The sequence below is a fragment of the Hypanus sabinus genome, chromosome 7 (assembly GCF_030144855.1).
Source record: "Hypanus sabinus isolate sHypSab1 chromosome 7, sHypSab1.hap1, whole genome shotgun sequence".
Lineage (NCBI taxonomy): Eukaryota > Metazoa > Chordata > Chondrichthyes > Myliobatiformes > Dasyatidae > Hypanus > Hypanus sabinus.
The window spans coordinates 98940297-98962928 of NC_082712.1; the positions used below are offsets into that span (position 1 = coordinate 98940297).

A 22632-nucleotide genomic window follows, 5' to 3' on the forward strand; every position below is an offset into this window, starting at 1 on the left:
TATTGTATACATATCTCAGCATCAGCTCAGTGTTGTACCTTAACTCTGTGCTGAGTCTTGATCAGGCCACCCTTGTAGAACTGGGTGTTAGTTACTCTGGATTATTGTTTCTAAAACTCCCCTGCCAATATTAAACTGACTGACCTGTTATCTCCAGGGTTATCGTTATTCCCATTAACAAACAAGATGGTTTAAAATTTGCCATAGTTCTAACATCATGCTGTACTGAAGTGAGCTTGAGGATTGTGTGCAGTACTACCACAGCTTCTAAATGCATATCTCTCACGATCCAGGCTGCTGATTTGCCCACTCAAGCACTGTTAGCTTTTCAAATTGTTCTTTATTTCCATTCTGGCTGATGTCTCTTGAAACTAAACTTATCCCTTCTGCCTACACAATGTCCATATTCTTCCATTTCCCACACATTCTATCACCTATTCAAAAGCTTTTTAAATGTCATATCTTTCTGTACCACCATCCCTGGCAGTGGATTCCAGACACCCAATACTCCACAACCTGCCTGTCCAGGTTGACCCATTGTCTCAGCTTGCTCCTGCCCCATCAAACTCATTTCTGCATATCTCGACACCGTTTTATCCCCCCTTGTTCCATCCCTTCCCACCTATGTTCGTGACACTTCTAACGCTTTGAATTTTTTCAATGATTTTAAGCACCCTGGCCTCCAGCGCCTTATTTTCACCATGGAGTCCCTGTATACCTCCAACCCCCACCAGGGAGGTCTCAAAGCTCTCCGCTTCTTTTTGGATTCCAGAACTAACCAGTTCCCCTCTACCACCTTACTCTTAATAATTTCTCCTTTGGCTCCTCCCACTTCCTCCAAAGTAAAGGTGTAGCCATGGGCACCCGTATGGGTCCCAGCTATGTCTGCCTTTTTGTTGGCTTTGTGGAACAGTCCATGTTCTGAGCCTATATTGGTATTGGTCCCCCACTTTTCCTTCACTACATCGATAACTGCATTGGCGCTGCTTCCTGCACGGATGCTGAGCGTGTTGACTTCATTAACTTTGCCTCCAACTTTTACCCTGCCCTCAAACTTACCTGGTCCATTTCTGACACCTGCCTCCCTTTCTTGATCTTTCAGTCTCTATCTCTAGAGACAGCTTATCTACTGATGTCTACTATAAGCCCACGGACTCTCACAGCTTCCTGGACTATTCCTCTTCCCACCCTGTCTCTTGGAAAAATGCCATCCCCTTCTCACAATTCCTCCATCTCCACCGCACCTGTTCTCAGGATGAGGCTTTTCATTCCAGGATGAAGGAGATGTCTTCCTTTTTTAAAGAAAGGGGCTTCCCTTCCTCCACCATCAACTCTGCTCTCAAACGCTTCTCTCCCATTTCACACACATCTGCTCTCACCTCATCCTCCTGGCACCCCACTAGGGATAGGGTTCCCCTTGTCCTCACCTACCACCCCACCAGCCTCCAGGTCTAACGTGTAATTCTCCATAATTTCCGTCACCTCCAACGGGATCCCACTACCAAGCACATCTTTCCCTCCCCCCCTTCTGCTTTCCGCAGGGATCGTTCCCAATGCGACTCCCTTGTCCACGTCCCCCTCCCCCCATCCCTTCCCACCAATCTCCCTCCTGGCACTTATCCTTGTAAGTGGAACAAGTGCTACACCTGCTCTTACACTTCCTCCCTCACCACCATTCAGGGCCCCAGACAGTCCTCCCAGGTGAGACAGCACTTCACTTGTGAGTCAGCTGGTGTGATATACTGCATCTGGTGCTACCGGTGTGGCCTTCTGTATATTGGTGAGACCGGACGCAGACTGGTTTCGCTGAACACCTATGCTCTGTCCGCCAGAGAAAGCAGGATCTCCCAGTAGCCACACATTTTAATTCCATGTTCCGTTCCCATTCTGATATGTCAGTCCATGGCCTCCTCTACTGTCAAGATGAGGCCACACTCAGGTTGGAGGAACAACACCTTATATTTCGTCTGGATAGCCTCCAACCTGATGGCATGAACATTGATTTCTCTGACTTCCATTAATGCCCCTCCTCGCCATCTTATCTCAACCTTTATTAATTAATTCCCCCCTTTTTTTTCTCTCTCTTTGTCCCTCTCACAATCATTCCTTGCCTGTTCTCCATCTCCCACTGGTGCTCCTCTCCCCCTTCCTTTCTCCCTAGTCCTTCCATCCCATGATCCTTTCCCTTCTCCAGCTTTTGCCAATCAACTTTCCAGCTCTTAGCTTCATTCCGCCCCCCCCCCCCCCATCTTCTCCTATCATTTTGGATTTCCCCCTCCCCATCCTACTTTCAAATCTCTTACTATCTCTTCTTTCAGTTAGTCCTGACGAAGGGTTTTGGCCCGAAACATCGACTGTACTTCTTCCTTTAGATGCTGCATGGCTTGCTGTGTTCCACCGGTATTTTGTGTGTTGCCCATTACTCCCCGTGTTTTAAAAAATATAAGAACATAGGAAATATGTAGACCATCTGGCCCATCGAGCTTGCTCTGCTATTCAGTAAGATCATGGCTAATCTGGCCATGGACTCATCTCCACCTACATGAATTTTTCCCAGAACCCTTAATTACCCAACTGAAAAAAATCTAACCAACTTCTCTTAAATATATTTATTGATGTAGCCACCACCACTTCATTGGATTCACCACTTTCTGGGAAAAGTAGTTCCTCCTCATCTCCATCCTAAATCTACTCCCCCAAATCTTGAGGCTATGTCCCCTAGTTCTAGTCTTGCCTATCAGTGGAAACAACTTTCCTGCCTCTATCTCATCTATCCTTTTCATAATTTTATATATTTCCATCAAATCTCTTCTGATTTTTATGAATTTCAGTGAGTACAGTTCCAGGTGACACAATCTCTCCTCATAGTCTAACCTCCTTATTGCTGGAATCAACCTGGTGAACCTCCTCTGCACCTCTTCCAAAGCAAGTATATTCCTCCTCAAGTAAGGAGACCAGAACTGCACGCAGTACTCCAGGTGCAACCTCACCAGTACCCTGTACAGTTGCAGCATATCCTCCTTGCTCTTAAATTCAATCCCTCTAGCAATGAAGGCCAACATTCCATTGGTTTTCTTGATAGCCCGCTGCACCTGCAAACCAACCGTTTGTGATTCATGCGCAAGCACTTCCAGTTTTCTTGCCAAAGTGGATAACTTCGCATTTACCAACATTGTCTCCATCAGCCAGACCCTCGCCCACTCACTTAACCTATCTATATCTCTCTGCAGACTCTCGCACAATCTGCTTTTCCACCCAATTTAGTGTCATCAGCAAACTTAGATACACTACACTTGGTCCCCTCTTCCTGTTCGTTAATGTATGTTGTGAACAGTTGCGGACCCAGCACCGAACTCTGCAGCATACCACTCACCACTGATTGCTAACCAGAGTAACACCCATGTATCCCAACTCTTTGCTTTCCATGAGTTAACGAATCCTCTATCCATGTTAATACTTTATCCCCCAACTCTATGCATCCTTCACTTATGGTTAAGTCTTTTATGCAGCACCTTGTTGAATGCCTTCTGGAAATCCAAGTAGATCCTTGTCCATCTGTTCCCTTCTATCCACCGCACTTATATATCCTCAAAGAACTCCAGTAAATTTGTCAAACAGGACCTGCCTTTGCTGAATCCATGCTGCGTCTGCCCGATGAATCCATTTCTTTCCAGATTTTTTCTTTAATGATAACTTCAAACGTTTTCCCAAATACAGATGTTAAACTAACTTGCCAATAGTTACCTACCTTTTACCTACATCCTTTTTTAAACAGTGGCATGACATTTAGCATCTTCCAGTCCACCGGGACTTGCTCAGAGTCCAGAGAATTTTGGTAAATTATCACCAAAGTGTCTTGCTATAACTTCTGCCATTTCCTTCAGTACCCTGGGAGGCATTCCATCAGGACCAGGGGCCCTAACTATCTTCAGGCCCACAAGTTTGCTCAGTACTAGCTCTTTAGTGATAGCCATTATATTGAGGTCCTTACTTCTCATCTCATCCATAACGTCTCTCTTTGGCATGTTAGACATGTTCTCCATCGTGAAGACTGACGCCAAATAGTCATTCAAGGCCTCAGCCAGTTCCTTATTACTCAATATCAATTCTCCCTACTCGTCCTTCAAGAGACCTGTGTTCCCTTTAGCCACCCTTTTCCGCTTTATATAATTATAAAAGCTTTTGCTATCCATTTTTATAGTTTGTGCTAGTTTACTTTCATAATCTCTCTTCCCTTTCTTTATTGCTCACTCGGTGGTTCTTTGTTGCTTTTTGAAGTTTTCTCTATCTTCCAGTTTCCCACTACTCTTGTGACCTTGTATACATGAGCTTTTAGTTTGATGCCTTCTTTTATTTCCTTAGTTAGCCAAGGCTGGCTCTCGCTACTTACTGTCCTTGCTTTGAACTTTGTTGAGCACCTTGGAAAAATCTCTTTGAAAGTCTTCCACTGTTCCTCAACCATCCCACCATATAGGTTATGTTCCCAGCCTACACCAGCCAAATCTTCCCTCATCCCATTGTAGTCTTTATTGTTTAGGCATAATACACTGGTTTTAGATTGAACAATTGCATCCTCCATTTGTATGAGGGACTCGATCATACTGTGATGACTCTTTCGAAGAGGATCCCTAACTACAAGATCACTAACTTTACCTGTCTCATTTCACAGGACCAGAACTAAGACAGCACATTCCCTTGTAGGTTCAGAAACAAGCTGTTCAAGAAAGCTATCAATGATGTATTCCATGAATCCTCCTCAAGACTACCTTGACCAACTTTATTTACCCAATCCATGAGCAAGTTAAAGTGCCCATGATAACAGCTATTCCATTCTTACATGCCTCAAACTTTTCTCTGCTTATTGCCTGTGCCACTGCAATGTTATTCTTTGGTGGCTGATAGACAACTCTCACCAGTGATTTTTTTTCCCTTTGCTATTTCTAATCTCTATTCAACATTCTGCTCCTTAGATCTTATATTGTCTCTCACTATCACTCTGATCTCACACCACCTCCCTTACCTTCCTGCCTATCCTTCTAAATAACCTGATATCCTTGGATCTATTCCCAATCCTGCCCACCCTGAAATCATGTTTCTGTTATAGCCACTAATTCACACCCCTTTGTACTGATTTATGCCACAAGTTATTTCGAATACAACGGGCATTCAGATAAAGTGCCCTTACATTCATTGTGCCTTTAAAATCTTGTAAAAAAAATTTTCGTTTGCACTTGACTTTTCTTTACTCTTACTCTCATTTTTAATCTTTTACTTTATCATTATCCACACTTTCCACTTTTTCTTTATCCATACTTCTCCAATGTGTAGAACCCACCTCCCTACTATTTAGTTTAAAGCCCTATCCACACCCCTAGTTATGCAATTCACTAGCATCCAGGTCCCATTACGTTTCAGGTAGAGCCCATCCCATTGGACCAGCACTGTCCTTCCATAGTACTGGTGCCAATTCAAACCCACTTCTCCCACACCAATCCTTGAGCCACATATTTAACTCTCTAATCTTCTTGACCCTATGCCAATCTGCCATGACTCAGGTAGTAATCCAGAGATTACCACCTTTTAGGTTCTGCTTTTTAATTTGGTCCCTAGCTGCTCAAATTCCCTCAGCAGAACCTCTTTCCTCATTCTACCCATATGGACCACGACAACGGGATCTTTCCCCTCCCACTGCAAATTCCTCTGCAGGTTAGGTAAGATGTCACTAACATGGGCACCAGACAGGCAACAACCTTCAAGACACTCTATCCTCACGACAGAGAACTCTGTCTATTCCCCTGGCTATGCTATCCCCAATTACCTGCACATTTCTCTTCTTTCCCCCCTCTTGAATGGCTCCCTGAACTACGGTGCCACAGTTAGGTTGCTCATCCTTCCTACAGACCCCACTGTCATCTACACAGGGAGCAAGAATCACAGACCTGTTGGACAAGCTCAAGGGCTGAAGCTCCTCCAGCATTGTCTCTTGGATCCCACTACCCAACTCACTTGCCATCACACCCTGACCTCAGACCCAATTTGAGACAGCTAACCTAAGGGTGTGACTACCTCCTGAGACAGAGAATCCGGGTAACTCTTCCCCTTCCCTGATGTGCCGCAGTGTTTGAAGCTGAGATTCCAGGTCATCAACTTTGAGCTTGAGTTCCTTGAGCAGCCAACGCTTGCTGCAGATGTGGTCACCAGGAACCACAATGGGGTCTGCTAGCTCCCACATCATGCAGCTACAGCACATTACCTGATCCTGCATCATCCCTACTTTATTTAGTTAACTGTAATCTGGTGACTTTTTATTCAAACATTTGAACCACTTAAAGCCTTATCTGCTACTTACATGTGCCTCCTCAACGAAGCCTCTTGAGTCAAAGCCTCTCAAGTTCCCACTCCTACACTGGTCGACTCACTCAATGGCCAATCCGCTTTGACTCTGCTTTACTTTTCTCCTGCTAATGAATCATGAATTGATTGGTCTGTCGCTAATGCTCCAAGTCCGCAAAACGTTCCTTTTTTAAACTCTTCTCCCCAACTGTATAAGGCTCTGTCTCTCTGTCTCGGTCCGCCGCTCGGGGAAAAGTATTCCCCATACATATTGTGGGGCAGCAGAGTAGCCTAGAGGTTAGCACAATGCTATACAATATAGACGACCTGGGTTCGATTCCCATTGCTGCCTATAATGAGCTTATACGTTTTGCCTGTTACTGTGAGTTTCATCAGGTGCTCCAGTTTCCTCCTACAGTCAAAAAAATATACCAGTTGGTTGGTTAACTGGTCATTGTAAATTGTCCTCTGATTAGGCTAGGATTAAATCAGGGATTGCTGGTGGCTTGGAGGGCTTTTTCTGCAGAGAATCTCAATGAATAAATAAACAAATAAATAAAGAATTCCTAACAAATTTGACAGACATAATTTCCCCATCTTGAAACTATTCTAACCTTGCTTCATCAGGTTAAGACTTTCCAAAAAGTTCTGCTGTTGACTGTAACAATTATCTCTTAATCAGTCGAGCTTGTCAGAAGTCATTTCACAGAAGTTCGTGCACTGAAAAGCTGAAAAGGTTTGCTTCCTTGGGGAGATCTGAACGGAAAGGGTTGTGTTCCATTTACTGCACCATCCAGTGCACACATCTTTCTCTGATTTCAACCCTTAGTTTCACACATAATCTAACTCCCCAGTCATCATAGACATTCTCTCTCCTCTCTGTTCCCATTGGACTGAAGATACAAAACCACCAGGCTCAAGGACAACTTCTGCCCTGCTGTTAAAAAAGAACTGAATGGTCTCCTTATACCATAAGGTGAACTCTTGACCTCAATCTATGTCATTATGGCCTTGCTCTTTATTGCTTGCCTGCACTGCACTTTCTCTGTAAATGTATGAACTTTATTCTGCATTCAGTTATAGTTTTCCCTTGTGCCACCTTAGTGTACTGCTGTGATGGAATGATCTCTCTGGAATGTTTTTCACTATATCGGTACAATAATAAGCTGATTTGCCAATGTGCTTATCTGTCTAAACAGGTAGCTTCATGGTAGTGGTCACAAGGTGACTTGGATCACAGGCCTTTAATCCTTCCACCTTCCCAAATGCTGGGGACTAAGTGCAAAACCAATGTTCCTGTGCTGCGTGGATGTTTCTTTGGGTCTTTGAGCACTACCTATAACGGGTGCATTATCCTCAGATCCTTGGTTTAAACCGTAAGACATAGGAGCAGAATTAGTCCATTTGGCCCATCGAGTCTGCTCTCCCATTTCATCATGGCTGATCCATTTCTCTCTCACCCCATCCTCCTATATTCTCCCCATAACCATTGATGCCCTGACTATTCAAGAATCTACCATCTTTGCTTCAAATATATCCAATGACGTGGCCTCTACGGTTGTCTTTGGCAATGAGTTCCACAGATTCACCACTCTCTGGCTAAAGGAATTCTTCCTTAACTCTGTTCTAAAGGGACATCCCCCATTCTGAGACTGTGCCCTCTGGTCCTAGACATCCCCATTATTGGAAACGTCCTCTCCACATCCACTCTATCTAGGCCTTTCAATATTCGATATTCATTTTTCTAAATTCCAGTGAGTACAGGCCATCAAATGCTTCTCGAACGTTAACAGTTTGATTCCCAGAATCATTCTCGTGAACTTCCTCTGGACCCTCTCCAATGCTAAAACATCCTAAGGTGCCCAAAATTGCTCACAATACTCCAAGTGTGGCCTGGCCTATGCCTTATAAAGCTTCAGCATTACATCTTTACAACTTTGGTTTTGTATTCTGGCCCTCGCAAAATAAATGCCAATGATTGTCTGACTCAGCACTGTTGCAGGGTGTGGGAACCCATGGCTTTGCAGGTCAGATTCCAGAGATTCCTGACCTATGAGGCCTTGGGGGATTTCACTGTCAGTTGACTTCTGCTTCATATTTAAATATAAAATAGGGGAAAAAAAGAATAAGGGACTGTACTTTAAAGCATCTATGATCTTAGAAATATGATGTGGATCTTCATTGCAGGTATTGCAGGCACAACTGGCAGGATACAAGGCTGCAATTGTGCACAATGTGGACTCAGATGAACTACTCAGCATGCGCTGGAGCAGTGGTGAGTTTCAACACTAACTGAAACAAGATGTTGCTGATACTATTGCTTCTAGTGAATGATCACTGACGTACATAATGAGTGGGAGATAGCTTTGACTCATGTCATTCTACAGACATGCAGTAGAGAGTGTCGTGGTTTTTCATTTCTCACAAACGACCAGGAGATGCAGAAGATTCTTCAAGAAGTTTTAAGCTTTAATTTGCAAACCAAAGCTGAGACAATCACTGAGCTAGTCACTGATTGCCTGCCGATCATTGTACATAGCATTTTTATAGCAATCTTCTCATCTTAATTGCATGAACATATCCAATCATTCTATAGCTGCATATCACTTATACATTAACTAATCAATCGCTCTTGACTAGCTCTTAATTCGCCACCATTATTTCTGTCCAGTTCACATCCTGGGCCTCATTCCTGGCCACAGTTGTTTCTCAGTCAGCCTCCCTTGGCCTCCTTCAACATTCCATTGCCGGTTCGTATCATCCTGTCTGCCACAGTTATCTCTTCATAAGCCATTCTATTGTATAATATATAGAGTACATTTCAGCTAAGTGCATAGTAAATACTCAGTAGTTGTGGTTATATAGAATGCTGCTAATGCATAATATATTTTCCAATAAGAGCATTCTAACTTGCTGCATCACTGCATGGTAATAAAGCCGCCTATGATAGCTGCCTGTCTCACTGGCAGTGAGCTCCCAAGCTGTAGCCACCTGCACACTGCTGTTCAGCACCAGATCCTCGGGACTTTCGACTTGATAAAGCACTTCTAAAGCATAGGACAGTGCAGCACAGTACAGGCCCTTCAACCCACAATGTTGTGCTGACCCTTTAACCTACTCCAACATCAATCTCTTCCTTCCCTCCCACATGTCCCACCATTTTTCTTTCATCCATGTGCTATAATCTGTTGTGGAAATTGGAGATTGGTGGGGCCCTGGCAGAGGCCTTGAACTCCATGCAATCTTTCTTTGTAACTCAAACCTTCCAGTGCAGACAACATTCCTGCAAATCTGTTCTGAATCCTCACGAGCTTGATCACATCTTTTCATTATTGTGTTGATCTGAATTGCACACAATACTAGAAGACTAGTGAGTGGCTTATGTTGTACTTTATGTAGGAAGAGCTGCAAGAACAAGACAGAGTGGTGGGAAAGTTACTGGAATCGATTGTGAGGGATGGGATATATTTGCATTTAAAAAGGCAGGGACTGATTAAGGATAGTCAGCTAGCTTTGTTCATGGGAGATCGTGCCCAATGAATTAGACTGAGTTTTTTCGAAAAGGATTACCGCGGCCAGTGAACATTGTTCATGGTTGAAATTTATTTGTCACTGTACATTGCAACATCCAGTGAAGTGCATTGTTTGCATGAACAACCAACACATCTGAAGATGGGCTGAGGATAGCCTGTAAGTATCACCATACATTGTTCAGCAGACAACACAGAATGCAACAAGCAACAATAAAAAAAACGAGCCCTGTTCCTCCTTCCCAGCCTTACATATACTCAGTCCTTTAGCTCCAGGACATGCTTCCAGTAAACACAGATTCAGCCTGCAGACATTGGGCTTTGATTTCCCAGCAGACTCATGGAGATTCGCAGGCTCAGCTCTCGCCAGTGGGCCTCGACTTCCAGACTTGTTATTCGTCCACGGGCCTCGTCCTAGGACACGCTAAACACCAGACCCCAAAATCCAAAATTGCGGATGACAGGGACCCAAGCACTAGGCCTTGAACTCCAGTCTCACCTTTTCACAAACCCAGGGGTTCCTCATGCCTGCATGGAATGCCGACTCTGGAACTACTTGCTGACGACTTACTGATCCGGGGGTGCCAGGCACCCAATATCCGACCACAGATGTCCAATGTCTGTGTTGCTGGCCTTCAAATGCAGATCAGAGACTTGGACTCTGCCTGACCTCTAATTCCCCCCCACATCCCAGTCCTTAAAACCCTAACCTTAAAACTACTCCCCTCTCTGTCCCCAAAACTATCTTTACAAAGCTAAAAAATAATTAAGAATTAAACAGTTACCAAACAACTAAATCTGAGCTGTGATTCAACCTTTAAGGTTCAAGTAGTACAAAGACTAACAAGTTGTGTGATAAGACCCAGTTTGGTAGGGTGGACAGGAGGTTAGCATACATGGGATCCAGGATGGAGAGCAAATTAGATTGGTATCAGGAGGCAGCATTTGGTAGCAGGGTGCTTTTCAGATTAGAGACTTTAACCAGTGATGTGCCATGGGGATCAGTGCTGAATCCTTTATTGTTTGTTGGTAGAGAAAGTAGGTGGTGCAATTAGAAACTTTACAGATGACACCAAAATTGGTGGCAAAGTGGCAGTGAAGGTTATTTCAGGGTGCAACAGGATCTAAATGAATTGAGAAAGTGGGTCAAGGAATTTAACTCAGACTCGTCCAAAGTAGTACATTTGGAAAGTTAGGCTAGATTGACTGACGAGATTACTGTGGAGTTTTATTGAACTGTGCAACTGTGCATTGAAGTAGTGCAATCTCTCAAATTGAGTATGATGCTCTCCTATATGGGGTTATTCCCTTAAAGGCGAATGCCACTGCATGACTTCGTTTAGCATGGGGAGGTTGATGCTCAGGCAGCCACCACACCGTCCTTGACAGATCAAGGTCAGGGTCCAGTGGCATGGAGTGCAAGACTACTGAGGACCCTTCACTGTTGCAGCCTTTCTTCACTCCCATTGTAATGTGTCAATATCTTTTGCCACCTCTGCTGCTGAGGTCTTGGTTGAATTGCTCTTTGTCTGATTCCTTTCCCTTGACCTTACCACCATGGATGACCCTCCTGAAGCTAAGCTCCAGAAGCATCACCCTTGGGGTCTCAGGAACTCACAAGCCTCTCCACCATGACAAGGTGACGATCCTCGGAGTGGTGACTTGGGTAGAGGGTATGGTGAAGAAGAAATCTGGTATTCTTTTTTCAGTGGCTGAGGCATTGAGTATGGTAGTTGAGATGTCACGTGACAGCTGTGCAAATCATCTGGGCCATTGTGTGTAATTCAGGTTACCACACTATAGGGAGGATGTGATTAAGCTCAAAAGGAAGCAGAACAGGTTCACAGGAATGTTGCCTGCACTGCAGGGTTTAAGTTGCAAGGAAAGACTGGATTATATAGGCTGAGACTATTTTCCCTGGGGCATCAGAGGCTGAGGGTTAACTTTATGACAGTTTATAGAGTTATGAGGGGCATAGATTTTTATTTCAGGGTAAGGAAATCCAGTATAAGAGGGTTTAAATTTAAGGTGACAGAAGAAAGATTTAAAAGGGATCTGAGAGACAATTTTTTTTTCACACATGTGGTGTTTATGTGGATAGAGGATAGAGGAAGTGGTAGAGACAATGTTTAAAAGCCAATGGGACAGAAGCATGGATAGGAATGAGGGATATAAGCCAAATGCAAGCAAATGGGATCAGCAGAGATAGATATTTTGGTTGGCATGGACTAGATGGGCCGAAGAGCCTGTTTGCATTGATTTGTAACTCCAGGGATCGATGATGTCAGGGTTGGGGAATGGCTTTGCAGCCAAAAGCTGGTGCTGGTTGGTATGGTGCCAATTAAAGTAGCCTTAAAGCAGGGATTCCTAACCCGTGGTCCATAGACCCCTTAATTAATGGTAAGGGTCCATGGCATAATAAAGGTTGGTAATCCCTGCCGTAAAGTATGTTTCCTTAAGCTCTGTCTGTGGAAGAAACTTAGAGAATCCATTGCTAATGTTTTTAATTTTGCAGAGGAAATCAAACGTCAGATCACAATCCCATCGGTGTTCATAGGGACTCATGCCTCTCAGTACCTGAGGTCTTTGTTCACTTATGACAAGGGGTAAGTGCATATTGTGTTTGTTTAACAACATACTTCACACACTGAGTAAATCCAAATAAATTTATTATAAGCACATGTATATCACCATAAACAACACGAGATTAATTTTCTTGCAGCATTCACTGTAAATAAAAACGAAATAATAATAATAATGATAAATGAGCAATAAGTAACAAGAACATGGGATGAAGAGTCTTTGAAAGTGAGTTCATAGATAGTGGGAACAGTTCAGTGTTGGGGTGAGTGAAGTTATCCTGTCAGGGGTTCAGGAGCCTGATGGCTGAGGATGGCTGTTCCTGAACCTTGTGGTGTGGGTCCTGAGACTTCTGTACTTTCTCCGTGATGGCAGAAGTGAGAAGTGAGTCTTCCTGTGACAACACTCCATGTAGATGTGCTCAGTGCTGGGGAGGGCTTTACCCAAGATGGACTGAGCTGTATCCAGGCTTTTCTGATCATGGGCATTGGCCTTGTCATACCAGGCCACAGATCCTTTTTAAATCTTTCCTCTCACCTTAAATCTATGCCCTCTAATATTCGACTCCCCCACCCTGGGATAAAGACGATCTATAGTATGGCCCAAAACATTGTTTGTTCACTCTTTTCCATAGATGTTGCCTGCCCTGCTGAGTTGCTCCAGCATTTTGTGTGTGTTGCTTGGATTTCCAGCATCTGCAGATTTCCCTTTGTTTGTGACTGAACCAAGTTGCGGGAATTGTGTACAGGAACATCTGTGCTGAGTATGGATTGGGCACTCCCAAGTCCAAATGGGAAACACCTGAAAAGGTAGCAGAGAAGGACAGAGCTAAGATCCTGTGGGACTTCCAAATACAGACTGACGAGTAGGTACTGGCCGACCAACTAGACGTAGTAATTGTGGACATGGAACAGAAGAAAGTAATAATAATAGATACGGCAAATCCAAATGACAGTAACATCAGGAAGAAAGAATATGAGAAGCTGGAGAAATAGCAGGGCTTGAAAGAGCAGATAGGATGTGGAAGGTTAAAGTCAGAGTAATCCCAGTGGTGATAGAAGCACTTGGAGTTGTAACACCTGGACAGGGAGAGTGGCTCCAACAAATCCTGGGAACAACATCTGAAATCTAGGTCTGAGATTTGAGAATCTCAGATAATCTGAGATTAGTTAAGTAAGTAGTGCAAAAATATATATAAAACAGTAGTGACGTAATGTTCATGGGTTCAATGTCCATTCAGAAATCGGATGGCAGAGGGGAAGTTGTTCCTAAATCATTGGGTGTTTTCAGGCTCGCATACATCCTTCCTGATGGTTGCAATGAGAAGAGGGCATGACCTGGGTGATGGGGGTTCTTAGTGATGGATGCTGCCATTTTGAGGCATTGTCTTTGAAGGTGTCTTAGATATGATCTTGTTTTTGATATGCCTAATACTCTTGGTAGCACAACCACATTCTTGCAATGATTGTGTGATAAGTTCTACAGACAATACTCTGAAGCCACAGTAGTATCATGGTTAACGCTGCGGCATTACTGCTCGGGGTGCCGGAATTCAGAGTTCAATTCTGGTGGTGTCTCTTAAGGAGTCTGTATGTCCTCCCCTGAAATGCATGGGTTCCTCTGGGTGCTCTGGTTTCCTCCCTCATTCAAAGATGTGCCAGTGAGTAGGTTAATTGGTCATTCTAAATTGTCCTTGATAAGGCTAGGGTTAGTTTGGGGTTGCTGGGTGCAATGTAGTTCAAAAGACCAGAAGGGCCTATTCCGTACAGCATCTCAATTGATAGACAGACAGACACATAACCAGTGTCATACAAAGTTGCTATATCCCAGTTCTTATATTCAAGTTCAAGTTTACTGTCACTCAGCTGTACACATGTATACAGCTAAACGAAACAGCATTGCTCTGGAACCAAGGTGCTAAACGCAGTGCATGCAACATATAAGAGATTTTCTCTTGTTTCTCCTTTGTCTGAAGCCACATTGTGTTCCAGACTCTAATAGGAGCATGTCATATTCATCATCCATCATGTCACTGTCAGGGAGTTATGGATTTTGACTCCTAGACCTCTCTATTCATCAATAAAATGAATATTAACTGCCTACCAATGGTCTATCAAACTTCTCATCCGCTTTATATCTAGATGTAAGCTTGGGTGAGCTCTTGTGCATTCCACTCTACCACCAATTTACATGCCATCCATATCATTGCTCACCTTTTTTCCTACATCTGTACCAGGTGGTTAATGTATATCACCAACAGCAAAGGTCTCAGAACTTATGTCCTTGATGTCACCAGTAGTCACAGACTTCCAATCAGAAGAAAGTCCTTTCTCTACTATGTATGCTTCTTAAAATAGCTTCAGTGATCCAGTCTCTATAACCCTCTGGGGAAGAAATTTATAGAGATTCATCAGAATTCTAAGCTCAAAGTAAAATTTATTATCAGAGTACATACATGTCACCACATTCAACCCTGAAATTCTTTTTTGACACCCTCTGCAAAAAGGAATTCTTAAATCCCTCAGTCTCCAATGATTGGCTGCTTATTTTGCATCTACGTTCCCTCATTGAAAATTCCAACACATATGAAAACATCTCAACATGTGCCTCGTCTTGACTCCCTAGGATCTTAATGGGTTTCAATAAGATCCTCCCAGGTTATGACAGGTTCCTATCAGTTCAGGGTACTGCTGATCGAAGCTATCCTTGCCAGTTCAGGATCTTGATGGTTGTAGAGTAATAGCTGTTTCTGAGCGAGGTGGTGTGGGACCTAAGGCTCCTGAACCTTTTTCCTGATAGTGGGAGAGAGAACAGGGCATAGACTGGATGATGGAGGTCCTTGATTTGGATGCTTCTTGTAGCAGCGCTCCATGTACATTTACTCAATGGTAGGGAGGGATTTTCTTGTGATAGTCTGGGCTGTATTCACCACCTTTCAGGAGCTTTTTCCATTCCTGGACAAGTCTCCATGGATCCCATGTATGTTAATCTTCTATGAGGAACCTTGTAAAGAGCTTTGTCATGCCCTCATCAATTATCCTGTCAAAATACACAATCAAATTTGAGAGACATGACGTCCCCTCCTCAAAGCCATGCTGACTATCCTTGATAGACGTCTATGCTTTCCCAGATCTGAGTAGATCCTATCTTTAAGAATATTTTCCAATAATTTCTCTACAACTGATGTAAGGCTCAGCTGCTTATAATTTTGTGGTTTGTTTCTATTGCCCTTCTGTCTATTCTCCAGTCTGGGACTTCACCTGTGAAGAGGATACAAAGATCTCTACCAAAGCCCCAACAATCTCCTGTGCTGTTTCTCTCAATAGATCCTGTCAGGCCTTTGTGTTCATACTAACTTCAAAGTTCTAATTAAATATGTTCTCAAATAACATGTGTTACCAGATACCAACTGGAGATTCAGCTTCATGCAGGTGTTCACAGTAGAGCAAAGCAATATATAAAGTTTTACACTTTAGTTAGAGTCATAGAACACTACAGCAAAGAAACAAACATTTTGGACCAACTAGAGATTATATTACAACTTTAAAGTTCTGGTTAGAGCACACCTGGAGTATTGTGTACACTTCTGGTCGCCCCACTATAGGAAGGATTTTGTGGCTTTGGAGAGGCTGCAGAAGAGGATGCTGTCTGGTTTAAAGGGCATGTGCTATGCCGAGAGGCTGGTTAAACTTGGGTTTTTTTTTTCTGGCGCATCGGAGGCTGAGGGGAAATCTAATAGATGTTTGCATGATTATGAAAGGCATAGATAAAGTGGACAGGGAGTATCTGTTCCCCTAGGGTTGAACTGCTTAATAGCAGAGGGCATGCATTGAAGGTTCAAGGAGGATGTGAGGATAATTTTTCAAAAAACTTAGACAGTTGTGGATGCCTGGTATGGTGGTAGAGCCAAATACATGAGGAGTTTTAAAAAGATGTTAGATAGGCACATGAATGTAAGGAAGATGGAGGGATATGGACATTGTGTAGGTAGGAGGGATTAGTATTTGGGTGTTTTATTTGCTTTTTAGCACAACATTTTTTTAAATTTAACACTTGTCATCAATAGATATTTTACCAACTAACCTATGGTTAAGTGCTTTTTGTTTGCCTCTGTTCTTGAAGGGTCACTATTTTCCAATTTGCTGATACCTTTGTGGAGCTCAGTCAGTTTTGGAAGCCTTCACCCAATGAGAGCACTATCTCTGCAGATTCCTCCTTTGGTTGTAAAATAGTCTGCCAGTGCTGCTAGAAATTCCAAGATTGAGACCCTCCAATGCTGACGACATAGACCTATACTTCCAGGTCAGAATAGTGAGCAGCTTGGAAGAGCCCTGACACATGTTGAAGTTCCCCTGGTTTGGGAGTTGTTGTCAGGTATAATAATCTTCTCTTCTCTGGGACCATGCACATTATGCCATTATATCCTCCTTCAAAAACCACATTCTCCCCCTAGCCAGGCAGAGGCTTCAGAACTCTGTTGTAGGGCATGGAAGCCTGTTCCAATTCAAACACACAACTTCAGGAAGGGTTGAGATTCAGAATCATGTTTAATATCACTGGCATATGTTATGAAATTTGTTAACAAGGAATGTATAGTAGAGCTACTAGGACTTGATGTTTCAATCCCAATGATAAAGTCGGCACTCTCGATGTTGGTAGTGGGCTTGGAGTGGTGATGAGGAGGGTAGCTACTTCATCGGGGTCATCAGGTGGGCATCCTCTTTCTTTGACGTTTCGTTGATAAACCCATGACTTCTCCAGAGGGCTCAACGCTGCTACCTGGTGTCCCAGATACACCCCCCTCAGTTCCGTACCCTCCTGTCTTCATCTTGCAGCCCAGTTGTTGTCTTAACTTTTAATCCAAATCCAATTGCTGCTTTCTTCTGCTGCATTTGACAAGGATTTGATTGCTTGTTGGAGGGAGACACCCCTCACCCCCACCTTCTTCAATAGACTGGTTGTAGATATAGCAATGAATCCCCTGCATCCCACTTCTACAGGGAAAATCTTGGTCTTCCAGCCATTCTGAGCAGCTTCAGTTGCCAGTTCAGAGTACTTGGTCGTTTTCCTCTCATAAGCTTCTTCAACGCCATCTTCCCATGGTACTGTCAATTCCACAACATAAGCCAGCTTGGCTGATGTGGACCACAGGACTATGTCTGGCCGGAGTGTTGTAGCCGCAATATCTGGGGGAAACACAAGCTTTTCCTCCAAGTTCTCATCCATTTTCCAATCACAAGCAACCTGCAGAATGCTTATATCCTTTGATGTTACTTGGTGCTCTGGAGGTTGGCCTGCTGGTACAAATCGTGTAATGTGGATATTTCCTGCCGATGTTTGTGGAAGAGTGTTTACAGTGGTTCCAAGATTGGCCTCTGTTCCAAGATTGATGCCAGCTGTCTGAGAACTTGGTTATGCCACCAAGTATACCGCCCCTGGTGCTCATGGTGCATCCTGTTAAAATGTGCCTTGGTGATCCAGGTGCTTGACAAATAAAGCAAGAGGGGTCTTCTCCCCACCACTGGTTCAGGTTTTGAGGTTAAGTGGCTCTGATGACAAAACGTAGCTGAGATCCCTCCATCTCCCAGATGTCACGCCAACTGAGTTTCCTCTTTTCCAGGCTTTCCCAATTAGTCCATGGGCCCTGCTTGACCATTGAGACGGCTCTGGTGTGTCGCCCTGCCTCCTCCTGTCTCCTCACCTCCTCCACCACGAGCCTTCTCTTCTGCACTGATGTTGCCTTGTGCCATTGAGGAGCCTTTGGGACGAGCCCAAGACCGGCTCTCCCATGTTGGACTTGGCCAACCACATCCCTGAAGTAAAGAGCAGATCTAGCACTCTGATAAATATAGAAAAAACCTGAATTACTGTAAGTATATGTATGTACAATCGGCCCTCCTTACCTGCGAGTTCCGCATGCGTGAGTTCAACCAACTGCGAATCGAGAAAACCTGGAAGTGCTCTTCCAGCACTTGTTGCTCGAGCATTGTTCGCCTCGCATCTCGTTTGTTTGCTGCTTTGTTCCTGTGGAAAAAATGGCTCCTGAAAAGTAAAGTAAAGTGCTATCTCTCGCCAAGAAAGTAAAAGTATTAGATCTTTTGAAAAGTGGCATGTCGCTTTCCGAAGTGGGATGTAAGGTCGGTAAGAACGAATCGAGCATTTGCACAATAAAGCAGAAAGAAGCTGAGATTTGTGCAAGTGTTAGTGCTGCCCCTACAACGGCAAAAATGGTCTCTCTGGTTCGTGACAAAGTGCTTACGAAGACTGAGAAAGCATTAAGTTTGTGGCTAGAGGACATGTCACAGAAGCATATCCTTGTCGATGGCCAAATTATACGTGAAAAAGCTGTTAGTCTCCATGAGCACTACTGTGACGGGGTTGATGAGAGCGAGAGGAAAGAGTTTAAGGCTAGTAAAAGATGGTTGGCTGGCAAAGTAAGGTGCTACAGCCTCAAGGACGTAAAGATCACGGGAGAAAAGCCAAGGCTGCAGCAGCGTTCCCAGAGAAGCTCAAGAAACTCATAGAAGAGAAAGGCTACCTTCCAAAGCAAGTCTTCAACTGTGATGAAACGGACTTGTTCTGGACGAAGATGTTTTTCACCAGGTGCAAGTGTTAAAGGATATGATCCTCGACTATGATCCTTCGGTGGAACGAAGCCTCCGTGTCACCCGAGGGTTAACAACATGCCTACAGCCACTGCAAGATTTGTTTGATGATGCAAAGAAAAAGAAGAGACAGCTTCCTATAACGATGTTTCTAATTAAAGCATCTGTAATTCTGAAGTCTCAACATTCAAGGCTTGAAGATCCTCAGCTCTCAACCTCCACAGTTCCTGACCTTAGTATTATTGAGCCTCCTCCAAAGCATCCTTATTCCCTAAACGAGACAGTGTAACAACTACTGTACAGGTATTACAAGTTTTACTTGTGTTGTGAGCGAGAGGAACATGTATAGTTTTATCTTTTCAATATTCCCTAAACATTACAGTATAACAACTAATTACATAACATTTACATTGCATTAAGTATTATAAGTAATCTAGAGATGATCTAAAGTATATGGAAGGATGTGTGTAGGTTATATGCAAATACTGCGCCATTTTATATAAGGGACTTTAGCATCCACGTTTTTTGGTATCTGCAGGAGGTCCCGGAACCAGTCCCTTGCGGATAAGGAGGCCTGACTGTATATTAAACTGTTAAAATAAGTTGGCAAAAACAAAAATAATAAAAAAAAAATAGTGGGGTGATGTTCATGGGTTAAATGTCTATTTGGATGGCTGAAGGGAAGAAGCTGTTCCTGAATCATTGAGTATGCGCTTTCAGGCTTCTGTACCTCCTACCTGATGGTACCAATAGGAAGAGGGCATGTCCTGGGTGGTGGGGTGCTAACAATAAGAAAGAGCAGGAAGGAAGAGATGATCTGTCTATAGGAGTTCAGAAGAAGACATCAGAGTTATGCCTGTCTCCTGCTTTTATGAGGCAGCAGATTCCCTTGGCTCCCTTCGGTGCATTAGTCTGATTGCATTGCCAAAATCATTTATAAACAAGAAAATCTGCAGATGCTGGAAATCCAAGCAACACACACAAAATGTTGGAGGAACTCAGCAGGCCAGGCAACATCTATAGAAAGGAGTACAGTCGACATTTCGGGCCAAGACCCTTCCTCAGGACTGGAAGGGTCTTGGCCCAAAACGTTGACTATACTCCAGCATTTTTTATGTGTTGCAGAAATCATTTGCACCACTTTACTGTTATGGTATTTTATATGTTGGCTCCATTTGTCCCTGTCATGGTGTGGTGTGTTTTCCTCAAATCTGCCAGCATCAGTCTTTCCACCTCCAAATGTTCCTTCTTGTGTTTGTTCACAGTGCATATGTTCTATTGATGCCGGACTTCAGCTTCCCGCTGGGATATTACCTCATTCCATTTACTGGTGTGGTTGGAATTGTGATTGTCGTCATGATCACTGTCATGGTAAGTGCATGATGCAGGTCATGTCATTGTTAGAGTTCTGCATATCAAAAGTATTTCAGCATCATTGTCTTTCAATTTTCACCCCGTCGGTTGAAATATTGTTAACCCTAATAATCAGATACTGCCTGACTTGCTGAGTTCCTCTAGCAGTTTGTGGGTGTTGCTAGCTAGGGTCCAGAGTGACTCTGGAAGCGAAGGGAACAAGCAGCCATAACCTGTGAATACTGGAGTCTGTGCAGTGGAAGATTGAAAGTTCAGATTTATCTTATGATCAGAGTCACCGCCTACAGCGCTGAGATTCATTTTCTTTTGGGCATACTCAATAATTCCATAATACTATAGTAACCATAACAGAGTCAATGAAAGCCCACAGCAACCTGGGTGTTTAACCAATGTGCAAAACACAAGAAGTTATGCAAACGCAAAAAGAAAGAACTAATAATAATAAATGAGAAATAAATATCGAGAACATAAGATGAAGAGACCTTTGACTGTGGGAACAGTTCAGTGATTGTGCAAATGAAGTTATTCCCTTTGGCTTATGAACTTGATGGATGAGGGGTAATTGTTCCTGAACCTGTTGGTTTGAGTCCTGAGGCTCCTGTACTGCCACCCTGATAGCAGCAGTGACAAAGAGAGCATGGCCTGGATGATGATGTTACGTACCCCGTAACTGGGTCACTTACCAGCAAAGATAGAGAGGTCCGTTGAAGTCTGATGGTACCATTTTTAACAGTATTTATTGATAAAAATACACAAAAATAATATCAATGCTAACATACAGATAATATACATCGTCAATACTAAATCTAAAAGCGTGGGTATAATAATAATCAATAAGAAATAGCTCTATCGTTGTCTAGGGGATAATTTATTGCCTGATGGAAATATAAAAGTCACTTCAGTTCATTCAGGCTGTAGCTTTTGGTTGGAGAGAGAGACGATTTTTTTAGAACTTGCCCATTTTCCTTTTTATGATGTTGATCCTTCGAAATGTCGTCGGTGGTGATCTCTTCTTTAGCTAAGCCGTCTTCCGTGGTAAGGCCTCAATCCCGGGCAACGGGAAAGGACACACGTGGGCCCTCCACCGGCTGTTGCTATTAAATGTTGTCACGGGATTTCTAGCGTTTCTCCTGGTGCGTCTGAAGGGGTTGTTCCCCAGACCTTCTTTATCCTTACTCACGGGGTCTCAGATGTCAGTCAGGTTGGGATGGTGCCATCCCTCAACCCAGCCCACTTTGGTCATTCCCTGAGGGCTTCAAATAATTAGTACAGTACTCATTACACAATTCCGTCTCCAAGAGACAATGGCTGTTTCCCGTGGCTTTGTATCGCTGAGGGGCCAGGACATTCCAAACCCCTTGTGGATTCTGCGTGTCTTTCTCTCATTTCCTGGGTCTCCTGACCTGAATTAATAGTGATCTTGCGATTCTCAAAAAGGAGGGGGCTACTTTGTACCCTTCAGCCCCTCAGAGTTGGGGCACAGGCGTAACAATGATGATGTTAAAAATCGGCACGTTACTGTTAAAAATCTCTTCTTTCTGATCATCCATCAATCTACCCTTCTTTATGACCTCTGACCCTTCTCTGAGCCCACATCACTTCTCTACCCTCCCCTCAGACAGGCATAATTTTCAGTGCTGTATTGAAGGAGATGGAAACTAGCTCCAGGTCACAGGTCAGAGTTCACTGGTGGGATACAACAGTCAGGTCCTTCCAGTGCCCATTTTAGTACATACAGTATATTCTGAGAATTGAATCATTGGCCTGGCCTGTGCAAAACCAAACCTTGCCCTCTGTTTTAAGCTTTGAAACAACTCAGAAAAGGATAATAAGCAAAGAGTAAAGTTATAGTGGTTACTTTAAAACAAACCAAGCCCACTGAGACATTGACACATATGACACTCCTTCCACAGTTCTCAAGGGCAATTTGATCCTTTAATGAGAAACCAGCAAAGACAACCTCTCTTGTAATGATAAAACTAATGAAACTAAAATAGCAAAATAATGAAATAAACAGTGTAAGTGTACAAAAACACTGTTTAAACAAAGTATAATCTAAAAGTAAATGATAAATAAAGCAAAGTGTAACTTAGTAAAAGCAATCAACGAAAAAATATCATTCCTGGCTGCCTCAAACTCTAAACAGACTAAAAACTGAACACAAGACAGCATGAAATCGTAACTATTCTCTTCACTTCTACCACGCCCCA

General features: G+C 43.4%; 1 protein-coding gene across 3 annotated transcripts in view; it reads left to right on the forward strand.

Annotated features, from left to right (window-relative positions):
* LOC132397043 (E3 ubiquitin-protein ligase RNF167-like) overlaps positions 1-22632 on the forward strand; it is a 184316-nt gene that overhangs the window by 53401 nt on the left and 108283 nt on the right. For all 3 annotated transcript variants that reach the window (XM_059975288.1, XM_059975289.1, XM_059975290.1), the window contains 3 exons: positions 8521-8608; positions 12379-12469; positions 20314-20419. In XM_059975288.1, the coding sequence (XP_059831271.1) occupies positions 8521-8608; positions 12379-12469; positions 20314-20419 (285 nt within the window). The remainder of the gene's footprint in view (positions 1-8520; positions 8609-12378; positions 12470-20313; positions 20420-22632) is intronic.